General features: G+C 45.1%; 1 protein-coding gene across 3 annotated transcripts in view; it reads right to left on the bottom strand.

Annotated features, from left to right (window-relative positions):
* ACSBG2 (acyl-CoA synthetase bubblegum family member 2) overlaps positions 1-23,718 on the bottom strand; it is a 162,333-nt gene that overhangs the window by 70,384 nt on the left and 68,231 nt on the right. For all 3 annotated transcript variants that reach the window (XM_044306010.1, XM_044306018.1, XM_044306027.1), the window contains exons 4-5: positions 439-692; positions 263-351 (exon numbers count right to left, since the gene is read on the bottom strand). In XM_044306010.1, coding sequence (XP_044161945.1) covers positions 263-351; positions 439-692 — 343 coding nt within the window. The remainder of the gene's footprint in view (positions 1-262; positions 352-438; positions 693-23,718) is intronic.

Below are 23,718 nucleotides of genomic sequence, written 5' to 3'. Positions count from 1 at the left end.
TGTATTCAGTATATGTGGTTTATATGTGATCTTGGCACAGTGCTGCTACACATTTTGTCCCCCAGCTGTCCCCCATTGTCCTTTCTGTTTCAATTGAGTCATTTTAACAGACATCTTTGTATTTTTATGGTATTTATTAGTAAAGATTTATAGTGATTTTGATAGTGGTTTACATGCCTTTTCCTGAGTATTATAATGTTACCCAGTGTAATTAGGTCAGGTTTTGATATGTAAATCAGTCTTTTAAAATATACAAACTTACCCAGCAAGTATAGCTGCTATATCGGCAATGAACCACTCAGCAGAGTTGAAACCCAGAATACCCACTCCATGGTATCGCTCCAAACCTAACTAAAAAGAACAAAAAAGTTTCATGGATAAGTACAGAAACTATATATATATAAAAATAAAAATGTTATTTTACATTCTCTTATTTACCTTTATGAATCCTTTAGCAGCCAGTCTACACTGCTCATGGTATTGTTTGTATGTCAGTTTGATCCACTGGTCTCCCTCTTTGGATGCAAGGGCAACATAATCCCCATATTTCTTAACAGCCTCTTCAAACATCTGATTAATTGTTACTGGAGGAAGACAGGCCACGCCAGATTCTTCCATGCGCAACTGCACATCACTGTCTCTTTGTGTTGTCCACAGCATCAGGCCAGAAGTGTCAGGATTTGAAGAATTGCCTGTAGAGATGGAGGATTTAGATGCATTCTTAGTTTTGTTTCAGTTGGGATACAGTTTTCAATAAGGACTTTATTAACACAAACAAATAAATAATAGTTGGTGGGTGGGGGAGGAGATGGCCAATATGCATAATACTGTATATGGCAGAACTGACACAGGTAAGGGTTTGAATGGCTGGTTTGCTTTTACCTATGTGGGTGAAGGTGGCTGGTAGTAAACAAAGTGTTACTTAGGTTATTAATATCTGTAACCCAATCTTCCTGATAGTTCATCAATATCAGAACAACAGGTGTCTGTGAGCTGACACCCCAGCCAATCAGCCGTTTCGGGCTGCAACAGCACCAGGTCAGTTTCAGTACGCCGGTGACGGAAACTACTTAGTGTTCGGAGCCTTCGGTTTCCCCTTTGGATACTGGTAGTGTCTGGTGATTTTTCCTGTATTTCAAGCTGGCAGTTCAGTGGGTATGTTCTTTCTGCTGAAGCTCTTTCCCTGTAACTGTCACTGTGAATAGACCCATAGACTGAAATGGTTTGTAGCCTAACAAGATAGGATTCGTTGCAATTGAAGGATGGAATTGGGAATCAGAGTCCACCTCAGTGATGTTACTGAGGTGATGGGGGTAGGAAAAACAGCAGGTAGTGCTATACAGATTTTATTGAATAACTCAGTCTACACTAAGGAGAACTATGATATAGTGGGAATAACTGAGACATGGCTGGATGATAGCTATGACTGGGCAGTTAATGTACAGGGTTACAGTCTGTTTAGAAAGGATCGCCAAAACCGGAGAGGGGGAAGGGTTTGCCTGTATGTAAAGTCCTGTCTAAAGCCCACAGTCCGAGAAGATATAAGTGAGGGACATAAACATGTCTGTGGGTAGAACTACATGGAGGCAAAAAGCAATAATAAACTACTAATAGGAGTTTATTATAAACCACCTAATATACCACAGTCCATAGAAAATCTACTACTAAGGCCGAATGCACACGGCGGTGTTCCGCGGCCGAGAGCGGTCCGTGGTATGCGGGCTGGATTCCTGTTTAGAGCAGGAGCGCACGGCGTCATTGGTTGCATTCAACCTAAATAAGATAGATTAGGCAGCAAATCAAAATTAGGTTGTTATTATGGGAAACTTCAAATTCCCAGATATAGATTGGGAAATGGAGATCTGTGGATCTCATAAAGGAAACAGGTTCTGTCACGAGGGTGCCAAGAACCACGCCTGACTCAGTTATACCCGGGAACAGGAAATCGCAGCGGTTGGCTGCGCGCTCTATGTAGAAAGATAGGGCTGTTTCTTTATGGTAGCTTTCTGGGTTTGCTTTGCAACCCTTTTTGGCTCACTCAGGGATCCGTAGCTCCTTCTCCTCAGCTGTTCCTTGTCCAGCACTCCCAACCTCCTTATATTCCCCTCTCCCACTTGTCTGGTTGCCAGATATAGAGCTTCCTGCCTGGACTTCTATAGTGACCCACTGGAGCTGTGTTGCTGCGTTCCCTGGTTGTTGTTCCAGAACGTTACCCTCTGGATCCCTGTTGGGCCTTTGTGGTCTGCTGTTGTCGCCCACCTGGGATTATATGTTTGTCTGTATTGTCTGTCCTCTCCTTGGGTGTTTTCCTTTTAGTGTCAGTGGTGCGGACTAGTGATCCCACCGCCCCATTCACTACCTAGGGCTCATCTTAGGGAAAGCCAGGGTTTAGGCACGTGATCGGCGTATGGGTGAGGAACCCGTCTAGGGACGTCAGTGCAGTCAGGTGCCAGCCGCAAGGTGTGTCAGGGGTCACCACCTTTCCCTGTCCCTTGGGCAGGGCCTTCCCTTTTCCCTCCCTTTGCGTGACGCCGGTCATTACATTATATCTGGCCCTTATTTTGTGTAGGTAAAATAAAATAAAAATTTATTTTATTTTTACCTACTTAGAATCCAGTATGGAACCAATTGCTGCTTTGTTAAAGCAATTTCATGGCCTGTCTTTGGAGGTGGCAGGATTGAAGGCGTCGGTTCTTCAGCAACAGCAGCAATTACAACTGACCGCAAGCCCAGCGGTTGCTACATGTAACCAGGTTGTTGCGGAACCCAAAGTTGCTCTCCCTGACAGATTTTCTGGGGGAAGGGACAAGTTTGTGACATTCCGTGAGGCCTGTAAATTATATTTTAAGCTGCGCCCTTACTCCTCTGGTAATGAAGAACAGCAGGTGGGGGTTGTTATTTCCCTGCTGCAGGGGGACCCGCAATCCTGGGCGTTCTCTTTACCCACTGATTCCCAGGCTCTCCGGTCAGTGGATGAATTTTTTGGGGCCTTGGGTCTCATATATGACGACCCTGACAGAGTCGCACTGTCAAAATTACGGAGACTCCTACAGGGAGAGCGGCCAGTAGAGGAGTATTGCTCTGAGTTCCATAGGTTGGCTACGGATACCCAGTGGAATGTCCCGGCTCTCAGGAGTCAGTTCTGCCCTGGGTTATCCGAAAGGGTTAAGGATGCGCTTGCGCTGTACGAGACCCCCTTTTCCCTTGATGCGGTTATGTCCCTTTCTATCCGAATAGATAGACGTCTTAGGGACAGATTGAAAGATCCGGAGCAATTGGTAACCCCTCCCAAGCAGCAGTTAGTCTGTACGGACTTAGACGAGCCTATGCAGCTAGGAGGAACTACTCGTCAGGTCCATCCTCCTGAGGTTCGCCGTAGGTGTGGGGTTTGTTTTTTCTGTGGGGAGAGGAGTCATTTCATTAATGTCTGTCCTTCTTTCCTGAAAAACAAAAGACCGTCGGAAAACTACTAACCCCAGGCTGTGTGGAGGATGTCAGCCGGGGGGGTATATATGTTTCCTCCATACGAACATCGCAATTTGTGTAGCCAGCGGTTGTTGTTTTTGGCGTTAAGACGGAGACTATTTATTTTTTTCTAGACAGTGGAGCAGGAGTAAATTTGATAGATACCCATTTTGCCCACACTGTGGGTTTGTCTCTCTGTACGCTACAGAGACCTATTCCCATTTTCGCTATTGATTCTGCTCCTCTGTCTCAGAGAAACCTCACCCACGTTGTCCATAGCTACCCTACCTACATTTGTTTCGGACTTTGAGGACGTTTTTTTCTGAAAAGGGTTGTCAGAAGTTACCACCTCACCGTCCTTATGATTGCCCGGTTAACCTTATTCCCGGCGCAAAATTACCCAAGACCAGGTTATATAATCTTTCGGGTCCGGAGAGACAAGCCATGAAAGATTATATCTCCGAGAGCTTGGCTAAGGGACACATCAGACCCTCTTCTTCACCCATGGCTGCAGGGTTTTTCTTCGTTAAAAAGAAAGATGGGGGCCTGCGTCCTTGCCTAGATTTTCCGAATTAAACCGGATAGCCATCCAAGACCCATACCCTCTTCCTCTCATTCCTGACCTGTTTAATCAAATTGCGGGTGCTAGGTGGTTCTCCAAACTTGATCTTAGGGGGGCCTACAATCTGATTCGTATCAAGGAGGGGGATGAGTGGAAGACAGCTTTTAACACCCCTGAGGGGCATTATGAAAATCTAGTCATGCCTTTCGGTCTGACCAATGCTCCTGCTGTCTTCCAACATTTCGTTAATTACATTTTTAGTCATCTTATCGGCAGGTTTGTGGTAATATACCTAGATGATATTTTAATTTATTCTGAAAACACATGAGGTGCATGTCAGACAAGTACTGCAGGTCCTATGGACGAATAAATTATATGCTAAAATTGAAAAGTGTGTCTTCGCCGTTCAGGAAATACAATTCCTAGGTTATTTATTATCTGCTTCAGGTTTCCGCATGAATCCTAGGAAGGTCCAGGCAATTTTAGATTGGGGTCTTCCTGAGAACCTCAAGGCACTGCAACGGTTCTTGGGCTTCGCAAATTTCTATAGGAAATTCATAAAAAATGATTCAGTTATTGTAAAACCCCTTACTGACATGACTAGCAAGGGGACTGATTTTTCTAAATGGTCTGACGCTGCTAAAATTGCTTTTTTTCTCTCTAAAAGAGAGGTTTACCTCGGCACCTGTACTAGTCCAACCTGATGTCTCCCAGCCTTTTATTGTTGAAGTCGTTGCGTCAGAGGTGGGAGTGGGGGCTGTGCTGTCTCAGGGTCCGTCTCCTGGCAAATGGCGTCCTTGTGCTTTCTTTTCTAAAAAACTATCTGCAGCAGAAAAGAACTATGATATTGGCAATAAGGAACTATTCGCTATTAAAATAGCGTTTGAAGAATGGCGTCACTTTTTAGAGGGGGCAATCCACCCCGTCACTGTGATTACGGACCACAAAAACCTTCTGTACCTCTAATCAGCTAAGCGTCTCACCCCTAGACAAGCTAGGTGGTCGCTATTTTTTATCAGGTTTAACTTTGTTATTACCTATCGTCCTGGGGCAAAAAATACCAAGGCTGATGCATTATCTCGTTGTTTCCCTGGAGGGGGTAATGTGAGTGATCCAGTACCCATTCTACAAAGAGGAGTGGTTGTCTCTGCGGTACACTCTGCTCTGGAGGGGAAGGTGTTAGAGGCCTAGGGGGACGCCCCGGTCTCTTGCCCCGCAGAGAAATTGTTTGTACCGTTGAACCTGAGATTCGAATTATTACTACACCCTGGTAGTAAAGCAACCTTGGAGCTATTGTCTCGTCGTTTTTGGTGGCCAAGGTTGCGTCAGGATGTAATGGATTTTGTGTCTTCTTGTTCTACTTGTGCGCGCGCAAAGGTCTCTCATACACGTCCTGCAGGGTCTTTATTGCCACTTGTCATTCCCAATAGGCCATGGACACATCTGTCAATGGATTTTATCACTGACTTACCTTTGTCTGCGCGTAAAACTGTTATTTTGGTAGTAGTGGACAGGTTTAGCAAAATGGTACACTTCATTGCGTTACCCGCACTACCTAATGCTAAGACTCTTGCTCAGGTATTCATCAGTGAAATCGTGAAGCTTCACGGGGTCCCTTCCGATGTTGTTTCGGATTGGGGTACCCAGTTTATTTCTAAATTTTGGAAAGCTTTTTGTTCCCGTTTGGGGGTACACTTGTCAGTTTCCTCAGCTTTCCATCCTCAGTCGAATGGACAGACTGAGCGTACCAACCAAAACCTTGAGACATATCCAAGATGTTTTGTGTCTGAAAACCAAGAGTTGTGGTCATCATATTTACCGTTAGCTGAGTTTGCCATAAATAATCGTTGTCAGGAATCCACTGGCAAGTCACCATTTCTTGGTGCATATAGTTTTCATCCCCAATTCTGTACTTTCAAAGAGGGGGGGGGGGTCTTCTGGGGTTCCCGAAGAGGAACGGTTTTCGTCATCTCTTTCATCGGTATGGCAGAAGGTGCAAGCTAACTTGAAAAATATGGGAGGTAAATACAAATGCATGGCTGATAAAAGACGGTCGCCAGGTCCGGACCTAGGAGTGAATGACTATGTGTGGTTGTCTACTAGGAATATTAAATTAAAGGTTTCCCTCTTGGAAACTGGGTCCTAGGTTCATTGGCCCTTACAAAATTGTAGCCATCATTAACCCCGTGGCTTTTCTCCTGGAGCTACCTCAGACTTTTAAAATCCATAACGTCTTTCATAAGTCGTTACTCAAGAAATATGTTCCACCTCTAGAACAGTCACCGCTGCCACCCCCTCCTGTTGTTGTGGATGGTAATCTAGAGTTTCAGATATCCAAAATTGTTAATTCGCGTCGGGTCCGCCGCTCTCTTCAATATCTGGTGCATTGGAGAGGTTACGTCCAGAGGAAAGAATGTGGGTTCCTGCGTCTGAGGTAAACGCCGACAGGCTAGTTCAGGCTTTTCATGCCTCTCATCCTGAGCCCCTCGTAGAGAGGGGGGTACTGTCACGAGGGTGTCAAGAACCATGCCTGACTCCGTTATACCCGGGGTCAGGAAATCGCAGCGGTTGGCTGTGCGCTCTATGTAGAAAGATAGGGCTGTTTCTTTATGGTAGCTTTCTGGGTTTGCTTTGCAACCCTTTTTGGCTCACTCAGGGATCCGTAGCTCCTTCTCCTCAGCTGTTCCTTGTCCAGCACTCCCAACCACCTTATATTCCCCTCTCCCACTTCTCTGGTTGCCAGATATAGAGCTTCCTGCCTGGACTTCTATACTGACCCACTGGAGCTGTGTTGCTGCGTTCCCTGGTTGTTGTTCCAGAACGTTACCCTCCGGATCCCTGTTGGGCCTTTGTGGTCTGCTGTTGTCGCCCACCTGGGATTATATGTTTGTCTGTATTGTCTGTCCTCTCCTTGGTGTTTTCCTCTTAGTGTCAGTGGTGCGGACTATTGATCCCACCGCCCCGTTCAATACCTAGGGCTCATCTTAGGGAAAGCCAGGGTTTAGGCACGTGATCGGCGTACGGGTGAGAAACCCGTCTAGGGACGTCAGGACAGTCAGGTGCCAGCCGCAAGGTGAGTCAGGGGTCACCACCTTTCCTTCTCCCTTTGGCAGGGCCTTCCCTTTTCCCTCCCTTTGCGTGACGCCGGTCATTACAGGTTCTTGGCAATAACCAAAGACAATTACCTTTCCTAACTGGTTCAGGATCCAACTAGAGAAACGGCCATACTGGACTTAGTATTAACCAATAGACCTGACAGAACAACAGACGTGCAGGTTGGGGGGACACCTGGGAAATAGGGACCATAAAATAATAACCTTCCAATTGTCATTCAAAACAGTGTTTCTTCAGGGAGGAACAAAAATACCAGGATAGGTCAACATTAGATCAGTGGTGGTCTGAACACGGCACCCCTGCTGATCAGCTGACTGAAAAGAAGGCCGCTCTCCGTGTAAGTGCAGCCTTCACTTTATGGTTTACCTGTTCGCCGTCAACATCACAGCAGTGAGCAGGTGTAATTACAAGCTGTCCGATCGTCTCAATGGGACAGCTCATTCCAATTCAAGTGTATGGGAATGAGCTGTCCCATTGAAATGAATGGGGCGGCATGTAATTACAGTACACCTCCTCACAGCTGTGCTATTGATGGCGAGCAGGTAAACAACAAAGGAAAGGCTGTGCTTGCACGGAGAGCGGCCTTCTCTTCAACCTGCTGATTGTCGGGGGTGCTGGGCATTGGTAATAATTTTTTTTCTACAATTTTTTATTGAAGGAAAGTAAACATACAGAAAAGTGCAAACAGTAAGATTTACAAGTACTGCATAATAAGGGGTCCGGCAGTCACTGATAGCCAGACACCTACTGTATGTGCCGGCATCGGTGAAATCACCAATGCCGGCGCATTAACCACTGCACAGCCGCCGTCAGCGCTGACCGCGGCACGTGCGATTTCATGCCACCAATGTTAATAATGCAATAGAGGGAGGGAGGGGGAGGCCGCAAACTGCCACCAATGTTATTAATGTAATAGAGGGAGGGAGGGGGGCCTGGGGAGGCCGCACACTGCCACCAATATTATTAATGTAATAGAGGGAGGGAGGGGGGCCAGGGGAGGCCGCACACTGGCCACCAATGATATTCAAACTGGGGGGGGGGGGGTCTGCCCCCTGCTGCCTGGCAGACCCGATCTCTTACAGGGGGCTATGTGGCACCTGAGGGGTTAATTGTGCTGATCACGGCCCCCTGTAAGAGATCGGGTGCTGCCAGGCAGCAGGGGGCAGTCATGTACACAGTTTGTAGTATATTCTAACTAGAAGCGTCCCCATCACCATGTAACTCATATCCGACAGTATATTCTAACATAGAGGCGTTCCCATGGTGATGGGGACGCTTCAAGTTAAAATATACCATCGGATTGGAGAAAACTCTGATCCGATGGTATAAAAGAGACTCCAGACTTTACATTGAAAGTCAATGGGGACGGATCCATTTGCAATTGCACCATATTGTGTCAACGTCAAACGGATCCGTCCCCATTGACTTGCATTGTAATTCAGGACGGATCCGTTTGGCTCCGCACGGCCAGGCGTACACCAAAACGACTTTTTTTTCATGTCCGTGGATCCTCCAAAAATCAAGGAAGACCCACGGACAAAAAAACGGTCACGGACCTGTGGACCATGAAAAAAAAACTGTTGTGTGCATGAGGCCTTACAATGTAAGTCAATGGGGACGGATCCGTCTGACTAACAACTAGACAGACTTTTTTTTTTTACATAGAATGCAGAATATAGCCTTATACACTTACAGCCAATGTATGACAATAAAGAAGTATTGTCATGCATTGTAAACGGTATCAGACCCCCAAAATTTGAAGTCCCAGAGTGGGACAAAAAAGTAAAGTGAAAAAAAAATAAAAAAAATTTAAGTAAAGTTTCAAGTAAAAAAATAAATAAATAAAAAGGAAACGAAGTAAAAAAATTGGAATAAATAAAAATAGGGGAAAAAAAGAAAGAAAAAGTAGACATATTAGGTATCGCCGCGTCCATATCCACCGGCTCTATAAAAATATCACATGATCTAACCCCTCAGGTGAACACCATCAAAAAAATAAAATAAAAACCGTGCTAAACATTTTTTTGTCACCCTACATCACTAAAAGTGCAACACCAAGCGATTTAAAAAGGCATATGCCCCCCAAAATAGTACCAATCTAACAGTCACCTCATTGCGCAAAAAATGAGCCCCTACCTAAGACAAATCGCCCAAAAATATATAATGAAAAAAATAAATAAAAAATATGGCTCTCAGGCTATGGAGACACTAAAATATGATTTTTTTTTGTTTCAAAAATGATAATATTGTGTTAAATGTAAAAGAAAAAAATATATAGGTATCACCACCTTTATCGCCTGCTATAAAAAAATACCACATGACCTAACCCCTCAGGGGAACACCGTAAAAAAAAAAAATAGTCACCTTACGTCACAAAGTGTAATAGCAAGCGATCAAAAATTCATATGCACCCCAAATTAGTGCTAATCAAACCATCATCTCATCCAGCAAAATTTATACCCTAACTAACACAATAGCCAAAAAATTGAAAAAACTATGGCTCTCAGAATATGGAGACACTAAAACATATTTTTTTTTTGTATAAAAAAGGATATTATTGTGTAAAACTTAAATAAATAAAAAGTAGACATATTGCCACGTCCGTAAGGACCTTCTCTATAAAAATACCACATGACCTAACCCTAAAAAAATAAAATAAAAACTGTGTCCTAAAAGCCATTTTTTTTTCACCCTAAGTCACAAAAAGTGTAATAGCAAGTGATTAAAAAGTCATACGCACCCTAAAATAGTACCAATCAAACAATCATCTCATACCTAAAAAAATGAGCCCATACATAAGACAGTCGCCCAAAAAAAAAAAACACTATAACTTTCAGAATATGGAGACACAAAAAAAAAAAAAAATCATAAATGCTTTATTATGTAAAACTGAAATAAATGACTCAAAAAGTAGTCATATTTGGTATTATCACGTCCGTAACAACCTGCTCTATAAAAATACCCCATGATCTAACCTGTCAGCTGAAAACAGCTATTTTGTGTTACCTTGCCTCACAAAAAGTGTAATATAGAGCAACCAAAAATCATACCCTATAATAGTACCAACAAAACTGCCACCTTATCCCGTAGTTTCCAAAATCGGGTCACTTTTTTGGGGAGTTTCTACTCTAGGGGGTGCATTACGGGGTTTTCAAATGTGACATGGCAGCTTAAAATTATCCCAGTGAAATCTGCTTTTCCAAAAACCATACGGCGTTCCTTTCGTTCTGCGTAATGCCGCGTGCCCGTACAGCAGTTTACAACCACATATGGGGTGTTTTTGTAAACTACAGAATCAGGGAAAGTACAGAATCAAAACAGGCTGGTTTTGAGAGCTCCATTTATATAAGCAGGCATATAATGCGAGTTTGCGTGTCGCGTGTTTGGATTACAGTGTGCGTTTGTATAAGTAACATAGTAGATAAAGCCGAAAAAAGACATTTATCCATCCAGTCCGGCCTGCCATCCTGCAAGTTGATCCAGAGGAAGGCAAAAAAAAGTGTGCAACTTTAGATCAGGGTGGATAAAAATCAATGATAAAAAAATAAAAAAATAAAAATAGAAAATAAATCGGATTTATTTAAATCTGATTTTTTTTTTTTTTTGGTAAATCGGATTTTTTTTTATATAAAATGCTTTTTGAGGAAAATATATTACCATCCAAAGGTCATTTCATTATGAAATAAAGATTACTTTTTTAATTATGTAGAATATGTTACATTTTTTGTCAATATCCAGTATCAGGGTCAAAACTTAAATGCTGAGGAAGAGGAGTTAGCTATGACATGGGTATCCAGCAATCATCCATCTGTAATGCCAACTATAATGAACTTCAAAGCCAAGGGGGAACCATTCAAGAAATATATGTTTGCTGAAGATATTTTAAAGAAAGTCACACCAGTGATCTGGTGGAAGTCACTTAAAAGCACTTGGATTTAGAGACTGTTCAAGTAATGATTTCACTTTTAACAGCAGTAGCTTCTTCTGCGGGCGTTGAAAGAATATTCTCTTCCTTTGGACTCATTCATTCTAAATTGAGAAATCGTTTGGGTCCCGATAAAGCAGGAAAGCTTGTTTTTCTTTTCCAGATTATGAACAAAGAAGAAGATGAAGATGACGAGTGAGCTACAGAGGACATTATTAAGCTTTTCTTGTGTAGGCTTGGCTGACAGTCTAAGTTTCTTAAAATATATATATTTTCTTTAGCCAAATTAGTTAACAAACATGGATGTTTAAGCAAATAACATGCTGTAATGTTATTGTTTCAGTTGAATAAATCCTATTTAAATTGTTATTATTAAGATAATGATTATTTTTCTCCTTCCTATGTACAACAGAAAAATAGTCCAAATATTTATCTTTATGTAAAAAACTATGATTTAAATCAAGCCTTACTGGCTAGTGATTTAAATCGGTTTGATTTAAATCAAATCCACCCTGCTTCAGATTCAGGGACTTCAGTGGGCAGGGGCGTACACAAAAATCATTGGGCCCCATAGCAAGAATCTGAATTGGGCCCCCTAACTCCGCCCATTACCCACCCCTGGCCGTGGCTCCTCCGCTGCCACACCCATTTGCTAATAAGTAAAGAAATACAATGTATAAATAACCTTTTAAAACTCTTATGGATAAATCATAATTTTTTTTTATAGAGGGAACCGCATTCCTCCGCCTTCACTCACAGGTGCCGCGATCAGCATTGATCGTGGCACCTGGGGGGTTAAATGATGGGGGCTGTGCACTGTCCAGAGACATTACATCACATGTGACTGATATCTGCCGCTCCTCTTATAACGCTCCAGTGCTGATATAACCTCCAGAGACATTACATCCTATGTGATTGATATCAGCCGCTCCTCTTATAACGCTCCAGTGCTGATATAACTTCCAGAGACATTACATCGTATGTGACTGATATCAGCCGCTTCTCTTATAATGCTCCAGCACTGATATAACCGCAAGAGACATTGCATCCTATGTGACTGATATCAGCCGCTTCTCTTATAACGCTCCAGCGCTGATATAACCGCCAGAGACATTGCATCCTATGTGACTGATATCAGCTGCTTCTCTTATAACGCTCCAGCGCTGATATAACCTCCAGAGACATTACATCATACATATGGGGGTGAGGGCTGGGAAAATTTGAAATGCCACTGATGGGGGGGGGAGTCACTGGGAGACATAACTTCTTGCTTTGCATGAAGTATAGGTGAGATAGTCAGTGGGCAGGTCTGTGAAGGGCTGGAACAGCAGGGGGACACAAGATGTTCTCTGGCAGCAGTTTCAATCAGGACTCTGACTTCCCTCCCACAGTAACTTACCCCATTGTTGCTGTGTAGGAGGACCGGTGAGGGACTGAACTTTATACTGGAGGCACAGTGACACCGGAGGTCAGAAGGTGCAGGGTCTCCATTATCTCCTGCTGCTGCCTCGGCTCCTCTGGCTCCGCCCCCTCCTCACACATGAAGGAATATCACACTGCAGAGAGGAGGAGGGGGGGGGGAGCTGTCTGCTCATGTCAGATCGGTAAAGTTTACTTTGGAGAAAGGAACAATCCCTGCACGGTACTGTGCTGTCCCTTTCTCCAAAGTAAAACTAAATGCAGTCCAGCAGCAGAGAAGGAAGAATGGTGGTAGCTGGGAGCCGGCCCTTGCTTCCATGCACTCCGGGCCCCCCCCTCCCACGGGCCCCATAGCAGCTGCGTGGTCTGCCTATATTGGCAGTACGCCACTGTCAGTGGGGGACTGCAGCAAATCAGTTTCTTATTACTGCATTATATTGTATTTTGCGCTTTCTTTGTGCAATCCCCAACTAGTATGCGTTCCATTATTGACAGCGCAGTCCAGTGCACATCTTGTCTGATGTATGCAGTCCTAAACAGCCGTTCGAGGGTGTATATCATTGTTCAAAATTTGAGCAAATTACCCATTTGGAATCACAAATTGAGTATCTAAACAGGCGAGTTTCAACACTGAGAGGCGTTAATTTGCAAAAGAGTTTGCTGCTCACTAAGCAAGCACTCTATGGGGTAGTTGAGGGGGAGAGTGAAAGCAAAGAGACTAAGGAAATAAAGGTAGGTAGCTGGGTAACAGAAAGCGGGGTAGAGGAAAGAGTGCCAGGGAGGCTAGCCCTGATCTGTCACACCCCAACAAGTTTGCACAGTTAGCAGATGAGGGGGATGTTGGTTCAGGGACAGCACTGCTGCAGCCGGACACTTCCTCTGCCAGTCAGGAGAAGGTCAGCTCCAGTAAGCAGGGGACCTGGAGAGCAGGGCAGGGCAGACGCAGGTGCTCGTAGTCAGAGACTATTATTAGGGGTACAAAAAGGGTAATCTGCCACAAAGACCGTGATTGCCTAACAGTGTGTTGTCTTCCTGGCACTAGAGTTCGACACATCGCGGATCGGGTTGACAGATTACTGGGAGGGGCTGGAGAAGATCCAGTGGTCATGGTCCATATCGGAATCAATGACAAAGTTAGAGGAAGGTGGAGAGTCCTTAAAAATGATTTTAGGGATCTAGGTCAAAAGCTTAGGGCAAGGACCTCAAAAGGTAGTGTTTTCCGAAATACTGCCTGTACCACGAGCCACACAAGAAAGGCAGCGGGAGATTAGGGAGGTTAACAAGTAGCTCAAGAACTGGTGTAGGAAGGAGGGGTTTGGGTTCCTGGAGAACTGGGACGACTTCTGTCAGCTACAGGCTCTATCGTAGGGATGGGGAAGGGGCAGCTGTGTTGGGGGGGGGGGGAGATGGCTAGAAGGTTGGAGGAGTGTTTAAACTAGGGACTGGGGGGGGTAAGTGCATTATAGGAAAGAAAGATAGTGCACATAGAGACCGGGGGCAAGGTAGTAGGACTGGGGGAGGAATAGAAGGAGGGACTAGAACACTTCAGAAGGAAAGGTGTAGGGTAAAAAATATACATAAACCTCTTAAATGTATTTACACCAATGCAAGAAGCTTGACTAATAAAACTGGGGAACTGGAATTAGTGATGTGTGAGGAGGACTATGACATAGTGGGAATAACTGAGACATGGCTGGATGATAGCTATTGACTGGGCAGTTAATTTACAGGGTTACAGTCTGTTTAGAAAGGATGGTCAAAACCGGAGAGGTGGAGGGGTCTGCCTTTATGTAAAGTCCTGTCTAAAGCCAACAGTCCGAGAAGATATAAGTGAGGGACATGAACATGTGGAGTCACTGTGAGGAGCAATACATGGAGGCAAAAATAATAATAAATTACTAATAGGAGTTTATTATAAACCACCTAATATACCAGAGTCCATAGAAAATCTACTACTAAATGAGATGGACAAGGCGGCAAATCATAATGGAGGTGGTTATTATGGGAAACAGGTTCTTGCCAATAACCAAAGACAATTACCTTTCCCAACCGGTTCAGAACCCGGCTAGAGGGACAGCCATACTGGACTTAGTATTAACGAATAGACCTGACAAAACAACAGATGTGCAGGTTGGGGGACACCTGGGAAATAGTGACCATAAAGTAATAACCTTCCAATTATCCTTCAAACGAGCGTTTCTACCAAACTTCAAAAAAGCTAAATTTAACTAAGAGAGGCCTTAAGCGTAACTAACCGGGACAAAGTCCTCAAAAATAAAAATACCGCCACAAAATGGGGTATTTTTAAAAGCATCCTAAAATGTAATTGTGGGAAGTACATACCTTATAGGAATAAAGGGTTAAGGAACAAGAAGAAATCAATGTGGCTAAATAGAACTGTAAAGAAAGCAATAAAAGACAAAAAGAAAGCATTTAAAATCACTAAAACAGGAGGGTAGCGAGGAAGCACTGAAAAACTATAAGGATAAAAAAATAGAATATGTAAAATACGAATAAAAGCCGCCAAACTAGAGAATGAGAGAATAATTGCCAAAGAGCAAAACTAACTCTAAAATGTTCTTCAATTATATAAATGGTAAAAAGTATAAATCTGAAGGTGTCGGCCCATTACAGAGTGATGAGGGGGGAGTTGCAGAGAGCGATGAGGAGAAAGCAAAGCTATTAAATATTTTTTTTCTCCACTGTATATACTGAGGAAAATAAACTGTCAGATGAAACGCAGAATGTAAAAGTCAATTCCCCATTAAAAGTGTCCTGTCTGACCCAAAAAGAAGTACAACAGCGACTTAAAAATATTAAAATGGACAAATCGCCAGGACCAGATGGCACACACCCCTGTATCCTAAGAGAGTTAAGTAATGTCTTAGCCAGACCCTCATTTCTGATATTTACTGACTCTATACTGACAGGGAGTTTGCCACAGGATTGGCGCATAGCAAATGTAGTGGCAATATTCAAAAAGGGTGCAAAAACAGAGCCTGGAAACTATAGGCCGGTAAGTTTAACATCTGTCGTGGGTAAACTGTTTGAAGGTTTTCTGAGAGATGCTATATTAGAGCATCCCAACGGAAATAAGCAAATAACGCCATATCAGTATGGCTTCATGAGGGAGCGGTCATGTCAAACTAATTTAATCCGTTTCTATGAAGAGGTATGTTCTAGACTTGACAGCGGCGAATCACTGGATGTCGTGTATCTGGGCTTCTCCAAAGCATTTAACACTGTACCACATAAAAGGTTAGTATATAAAATGAGAATGCTCGGACTGGGAGAAAATGTCTGTGTGTGGGTAAGTAACTGCTGAGTGATAGAAAACAGAGGGTGGTTATTAATGGTACATACTCAGATTGGGTCACTGTTAGGGATGAGCGAACCCGAACTGTATAGTTTGGGTTCGTACCAAATTTTGGGGTGTCAGTGACACGAACCCGAACATTTTAGTAAAAGTCCGGGTTCGGTGTTCGTCGTTTTCTTGGCGCTTTTTGAAAGGCTGCAAAGCAGCCAATCAACAAGCGTCATACTACTTGCCCCAAAAGGGCCGTCACAGCCATGCCTACTATTGGCGTGGCTGTGATTGGCCAGTGCAGCATGTGACCCAGCCTCTATTTAAGCTGAAGTCACGTAGCGCCGCACGTCACTCTGCTCTGATCAGTGTAGGGAGAGGTTGCAGCTGCGACTGTTAGGGCGAGATTAGGCAGTGATTAACTCCACCAAAAGACTTAATTCAGTGATCGATCTACAGCTGTGGATTATTGAACTGCTGCTATTCAATTGCTCACTGTTTTTAGGCTGCCCAGAGCCTTTTTCATTCACTTTTTTCTGGGGTGATCGGCGGCCATTTTGTGTCTTGTGGTGCGCCAGCACAAGCTGCCACCAAGTACATTTAACCATCAATAGTGTGGTTATTTTTTGGCTATATCCTACATCAGGGGCAAGCTGTCACCAAGTGCATTTAACCATCAATAGTGTGGTTATTTTTTGGCTATATCCTACATCAGGGTCAAGCTGTCACCAAGTGCATTTAACCATCAATAGTGTGGTTATTTTTTGGCTATATCCTAAATCAGGGTCAAGCGGTCACCAAGTGCATTTAACCATCAATAGTGTGGATATTATTTGGCTATATCCTACATATGGGGCAAGCTGTCACCAAGTGCACTTAACCATCAATAGTGTGGTTATTTTTTGGCTATATCCTACATCAGGGGCTTGGCTGTGCTTGCTATTTTATTGAGGGGTGAAATACAATTGCCAAAATAGCAGTACCCTAAATCTGGTGTTTCAGCTGTGGCCAGCCAATTGTAATACTGTCTGCTGTCTGGCAAAGGATATATTTTTGTTCAGGGTTGAAATACAATTCCCAACTTAGCAATTTCCTAAATTAGTGGTTTCTGCTGTATCAGGCCTACTTTAAATCTATCCCTAAAAGAGTATATTAGATTCAAGGTGCAGATAGGGTCATTCTCAATAACTTCACACACACGCTACTGTGCAATTCCACGTCTAATTCTGTCTGTAAGCGTATACCTGTCACCCAGCGCCTAAATAATAGGCCTCAAATTTATATTCATCTAAATCTGTCGTTATTGCTGTGGCTGGTCAAGTTATTTAGTGTCCGTCAAAGCACAGTTTTTGTTCTGGGTTGAAATACAATTCCCAATTTAGCAATTCTCTAAATTAGTGGTTTCTGCTGTATCAGGCCTACTTTAAATCTATCCCTAAAAGGGTATATTACAAACCGGATTCCAAAAAAGTTGGGACACTATACAAATCGTGAATAAAAACTGAATGCAATGATGTGGGGATGCCAACTTCTAATATTTTATTCAGAATAGAACATAAATCACGGAACAAAAGTTTAAACTGAGAAAATGTACAATTTTAAGGGAAAAATATGTTGAATCAGAATTTCATGGTGTCAACAAATCCCACAAAAGTTGGGACAAGGCCATTTTCACCACTGTGCGGCATCTCCCCTTCTTCTTACAACACTCAGACGTCTGGGGACCAAGGAGACCAGTTTCTCAAGTTTAGAAATAGGAATGCTCTCCCATTCTTGTCTAATACAGGCCTCTAACTGTTCAATCGTCTTGGGCCTTCTTTGTTGCACCTTCCTCTTTATGATGCGCCAAATATTCTCTATAGGTGAAAGATCTGGACTGCAGACTGGCCATTTCAGTACCCGGATCCTTCTCCTACGCAGCCATGATGTTGTGATTGATGCAGAATGTGGTCTGGCATTATCTTGTTGAAAAATGCAGGGTCTTCCCTGAAAAAGATGACGTCTGGATGGGAGCATATGTTGTTCTAGAACCTGAATATATTTTTCTGCATTGATGGTGCCTTTCCAGACATGCAAGCTGCCCATGCCACACGCACTCATGCAACCCCATACCATCAGAGATGCAGGCTTCTGAACTGAGCGTTGATAACAACTTGGGTTGTCCTTGTCCTCTTTGGTCCGGATGACATGGCGTCCCAGATTTCCAAAAAGAACTTTGAATCGTGACTCGTCTGACCACAGAACAGTCTTCCATTTGGCCACACTCCATTTTAAATGATCCCTGGCCCAGTGAAAACGCCTGAGCTTGTGGATCTTGCTTAGAAATGGCTTCTTCTTTGCACTGTAGAGTTTCCGCTGGCAACAGCGGATGGCGCGGTGGATTGTGTTCACTGACAATGGTTTCTGGAAGTATTCCTGAGCCCATTCTGTGATTTCCTTTACAGTAGCATTCCTGTTTGTGGTGCAGTGTCGTTTAAGGGCCCGGAGATCACAGGCATCCAGTATGGTTTTACGGCCTTGACCCTTACGCACAGAGATTGTTCCAGATTCTCTGAATATTCGGATGATGTTATGCACAGTTGATGATGATGGATGCAAAGTCTTTGCAATTTTTCGCTGGGTAACACCTTTCTGATATTGCTCCACTATCTTTCTGCGCAACATTGTGGGAATTAGTGATCCTCTACCCATCTTGGCTTCTGAGAGACACTGCCACTCTGAGAAGCTCTTTTTATACCCAATCATGTTGCCAATTGACCTAATTAGTGTTAATTGGTCTTCCAGCTCTTCGTTATGCTCAAATTTACTTTTTCCAGCCTCTTATTGCTACTTGTCCCAACTTTTTGGGGATTTGTTGACACCGTGGAAATTTGAATCAACGTATTTTTCCTTTAAAATGATACATTTACTCGGATTAAACCTTTGATCTGTCATCTAAATAAAATAAATATTGCCATTTGCCATCTCCACATCATCGCATTCAGTTTTTAGTCACAATTTGTTTAGTGTCCCAACTTTTTGGGAATCCGGTTTGTAGATTACAGGTGCAGATAGGGTCATTCTCAATAACTTCACACACACGCTACTGTGCAATTCCAAGTCTAATTCTGTGTGTAAACGTATACCTGTCACCGAGCGCCTAAATAATATGCCTCAAATTTATATTCATCTAAATCTGTTGTTATTGCTGTGGCTGGTCAAGTTATTTAGTGTCCGTCAAAGCACAGTTTTTGTTCTGGGTTGAAATACAATTCAAAATTTAGCAATTCTCTAAATTAGTCGTTTCTGCTGTATCAGGCCTACTTTAAATCTATCCCTAAAAGGGTATATTAGATTCAAGGTGCAGATAGGGTCATTCTCAATAAATTCACACACACGCTACTGTGCAATTCCAAGTCTAATTCTGTCTGTAAACGTATACCTGTCATCCAGCGCCTAAATACTAGGCCTCAAATTTATATTCAGCTAAATCTGTCGTTACTGCTGTGCCTTTATTAGTGTAATACGGTACCTAAATAGATAGCCAGATAGTGTTAGGTGTCTGTAAAAAAAAGGCCTGAATTTGAATTCAATACATTTGGCCAAATAATATTTTTGTTATTGTGGTGAACGGTAACAATGAGGAAAACATCTAGTAAGGGACGTGGACGCGGACATGGTCGTGGTGGTGTTAGTGGACCCTCTGGTGCTGGGAGAGGACGTGGCCGTTCTGCCACAGCCACACGTCCTAGTGTACCAACTACCTCAGGTCCCAGTAGCCGCCATAATTTACAGCGATATTTGGTGGGGCCCAATGCCGTTCTAAGGATGGTAAGGCCTGAGCAGGTACAGGCATTAGTCAATTGGGTGGCCGACAGTGGATCCAGCACGTTCACATTATCTCCCACCCAGTCTTCTGCAGAAAGCGCACAGATGGCGCCTGAAAACCAAGCCCATCAGTCACATCACCCCCATGCATACCAGGGAAACTGTCTGAGCCTCAAGTTATGCAGCAGTCTCTTATGCTGTTTGAAGACTCCGCTGGCAGGGTTTCCCAAGGGCATCCACCTAGCCCTTCCCCAGCGGTGGAAGACATAGAATGCACTGACGCACAACCACTTATGTTTCCTGATGATGAGGACATGGGAATACCACCTCAGCACGTCTCTGATGATGATGAAACACAGGTGCCAACTGCTGCGTCTTTCTGCAGTGTGCAGACTGAACAGGAGGTCAGGGATAAAGACTGGGTGGAAGACGATGCAGGGGACGATGAGGTCCTAGACCCCACATGGAATGAAGGTCATGCCACTGACTTTCACAGTTCGGAGGAAGAGGCAGTGGTGAGACCGAGCCAACAGCGTAGCAAAAGAGGGAGCAGTGGGCAAAAGCAGACCACCCGCCGCCAAGAGACACCGCCTGCTACTGACCGCCGCCATCTGGGACCGAGTGTCACAACCAGACAGCTGAGAAGCTCTGAAAGAGGCCTTTCAGAACCTCCTCGAGTATTCTTTGTTGTGGTATTCAGTTCCTCATCTCGTTAGCCTCTCTCAGCTGTCATGTAGTTGGACTGATTGCTTCCCTTTAAATTCCTCCCCATAATGCTTTACTGGGCGGCTTATGCTTCTTCCTGGAGTGTGTGTGCATGCTGATCCTATTTCCCAATCTGCTACTAAGTTAAGTGCTGTACATTAATCTGTTATTTTCTGTTTGCTGGATCCCAGGTGACCCTGACTCCCTCTGTGTCTGGTGTAGGGAGCCGGTGGTCGTGTCCCCTCACTATTGTAGGGTGTTCAGGTGTTATATAGTCGAGGTACGTGGATATGCAACCATCCACCTTTGGGATTTTTGCATAGGCTGAGCAGCCAGGGAAAGTGCCAGCTCTTGCGCAGGGGTCTCCCTTTTGGTTCCTTAGCTTTGGATCCAGTGAGTCATATATGCATGTTGCATTGTCTTGTTTCCTGCACACCGTCCGTGACACTGAGCACCCCAAAGGCAGCTTCAAGGAGTTCCCTGGCATGGCACTTCTTCAAACAATGTGCTGATGACAAGACCCGAGTGGTTTGCACGCTGTGCCATCAGAGCCTGAAGCGAGGCATTAACGTTCTGAACCTTAGCACAACCTGCATGACCAGGCACCTGCATGCAAAGCAAGAACTGTCATGGAGTAAACACCTTAAAAACAAGGAAGTCACTCAGGCTCCCCCTGCTACCTCTTCTGCTGCTGCCGCCTCTGCCTCTTCTGCTGCTGCCTCGGCCTCTTCCTCCGCCTCTGGAGGAACGTTGGCACCTGCCGCCCAGCAAACAGGGGATGTACCACCAACACCACCACCTGCGTCACCAAGCATCTCAACCATGTCACTGTCATGGTCTTACCTTCTTGCTGCTCTCCTTCGTTTGACATGTGCTGGCGGCCATCTTGGTTTCTGGGTTTCTTGTAGCCTTCCACCCTGCGGCTCCTCCTTCCCACTGGGAGGAGCTGGATGCCTAGCTCATATATATATAGGAGGTCTGTGGCTTCAGTTCCTTGCTTGGTCCTCCTGTGTTCACATGCTTCTAAGACTGCTGCTGCTTCTGGTTCCTGATCCTGGCTTCGTCTGACTACCCTGCTGGTTCCTGATCCAGGCTTCGTCTGACTACCCTGCTGGTTCCTGATCCAGGCTTCGTCTGACTACCCTTCTGGTTCCTGACCTCTGGCTTCGCAAGACCCTGCTTCGGTTTAGCCATCCGTTTGGACTTTTGCCTTACAGCTTGATTTTCAATAAAGCCTTCTTATTTCCACTTATCTCTTGTTGTACGTCTGGTTCATGGTTCCATGACAGTCACACGGCAGCGTTCAGCTCTCCATCTCACAAACATTTGAGAGAAAGCGTAAATTCCCACCTAGCCACCCTCGATCCCTGGCCCTGAAGGCCAGCATTTCTAAACTACTGGCCTATGAAATGCTGTCATTTAGGCTGGTGGACACAGACAGCTTCAAACAGCTCATGTCGCTTGCTGTCCCACAGTATGTTGTTCCCAGCCGGCACTACTTCTCCAAGAGAGCCGTGCCTTCCCTGCACAACCAAGTATCCGATAAAATCAAGTGCGCACGGCGCAACGCCATCTGTGGCAAGGTCCACCTAACCACAGATACGTGGACCAGTAAGCACGGCCAGGGACGCTATATCTCCCTAACTGCACACTGGGTAAATGTAGTGGCGGCTGGGCCCCAGGCGGAGAGCTGTTTGGCGCACGTCCTTCCGCCGCCAAGGATCGCAGGGCAACATTCTTTGCCTCCTGTTGCCACCTCCTCCTACTCAGCTTCCTCCTCCTCTTCTTCCACCTGCTCATCCAGTCAGCCACACACCTTCACCACCAACTTCAGCACAGCCCGGGGTAAACGTCAGCAGGCCATTCTGAAACTCATATGTTTGGGGGACAGGCCCCACACCGCACAGGAGTTGTGGCGGGGTATAGAACAACAGACCGACGAGTGGTTGCTGCCGGTGAGCCTCAAGCCCGGCCTGGTGGTGTGCGATAATGGGCGAAATCTCGTTGCAGCTCTGGGAATAGCCGATTTGACGCACATCCCTTGCCTGGCGCATGTGCTGAATTTGGTGGTGCAGAAGTTCATTCTCAACTACCCCATGTCAGAGCTGCTGCATAAAGTGCGGGCCGTCTGTTCACGCTTCTGGCGTTCACATCCTGCCGCTGCTCGCCTGTCTGCGCTACAGCGTAACTTCGGCCTTCCCGCTCACCGCCTTATATGCGACGTGCCCACCAGGTGGAACTCCACCTTGCACATGCTGGACAGACTGTGCGAGCAGCAGCAGGCCATAGTGGAGTTTCAGCTTCAGCACGCACAGGTCAGTCGCACTGCGGAACAGCACCACTTCACCACAAATGACTGGGCCTCCATGCGAGACCTGTGTGCCCTGTTGCGCTGTTTATGTCTCCTTGAAAAAACACTTAGGGCGATGATGGAAGAGGAGGTGGCCCAGGAGGAGGAGGAGGAAGAGGGGCCATTTTTAGCACTTTCAGGCCAGTCTCTTCGAAGTGAGTTTTTTTTTATACAACAGCAGAGGCCAGGTACAAATGTGGCCAGCCATGGCCCACTACTGGAGGACGAGGAGGACGAGGATGAGGAGGATGAGGAAGAGGTGGAGGAGGATGAGGATGAAGCATGGTCACAGCGGGGTGGCACCCAACGCAGCTCGGGCCCATCACTGGTGCGTGGCTGGGGGGAAACGCAGGACGATGACGATACGCCTCCCACAGAGGACAGCTTGTCCTTACCTCTGGGCAGCCTGGCACACATGAGCGACTACATGCTGCAGTGCCTGCGCAACGACAGCAGCGTTGCCCACATTTTAACGTGTGCGGACTACTGGGTTGCCACCCTGCTGGATCCACGTTGCAAAGACAATGTGCCCATCTTACTTCCTGCACTGGAGCGTGATAGGAAGATGCGCGAGTACAAGCGCACGTTGGTAGACGTGTTTTGTCAACATGCCACAACTAACTGCACCACCACCTAATACGCAACGTGTTAGCAGGAGGCAACATTTCACAAACATGGTGGAACAGTACGTGTGCACACCCCTCCACGTACTGACTGATGGTTCGGCCCCATTCAACTTCTGGGTCTCCAAATTGTCCACGTGGCCAGAGCTAGCCTTTTATGCCTTGGAGGTGCTGGCCTGCCCGGCGGCCAGCGTTTTGTCTGAACGTGTATTCAGCACGGCAGGGGGCGTCATTACAGACAAACGCAGCCGCCTGTCTACAGCCAATGTGGACAAGCTGACGTTCATAAAAATGAACCAGGCATGGATCCCACAGGACCTGTCCATCCCTTGTGCAGTTGAGATATTAACTACCTCCCCTTAACCATATATTATTGTACTCCAGGGCACTTCCTCATTCAATCCTATTTTTATTTTCATTTTACCATTATATTGCGGGGCAACC

This window comes from Bufo gargarizans, chromosome 1 (genome assembly GCF_014858855.1).
Source record: "Bufo gargarizans isolate SCDJY-AF-19 chromosome 1, ASM1485885v1, whole genome shotgun sequence".
Taxonomy (NCBI): Eukaryota; Metazoa; Chordata; class Amphibia; order Anura; family Bufonidae; genus Bufo; species Bufo gargarizans.
This window is presented reverse-complemented; position numbering and strand designations above follow the sequence as displayed.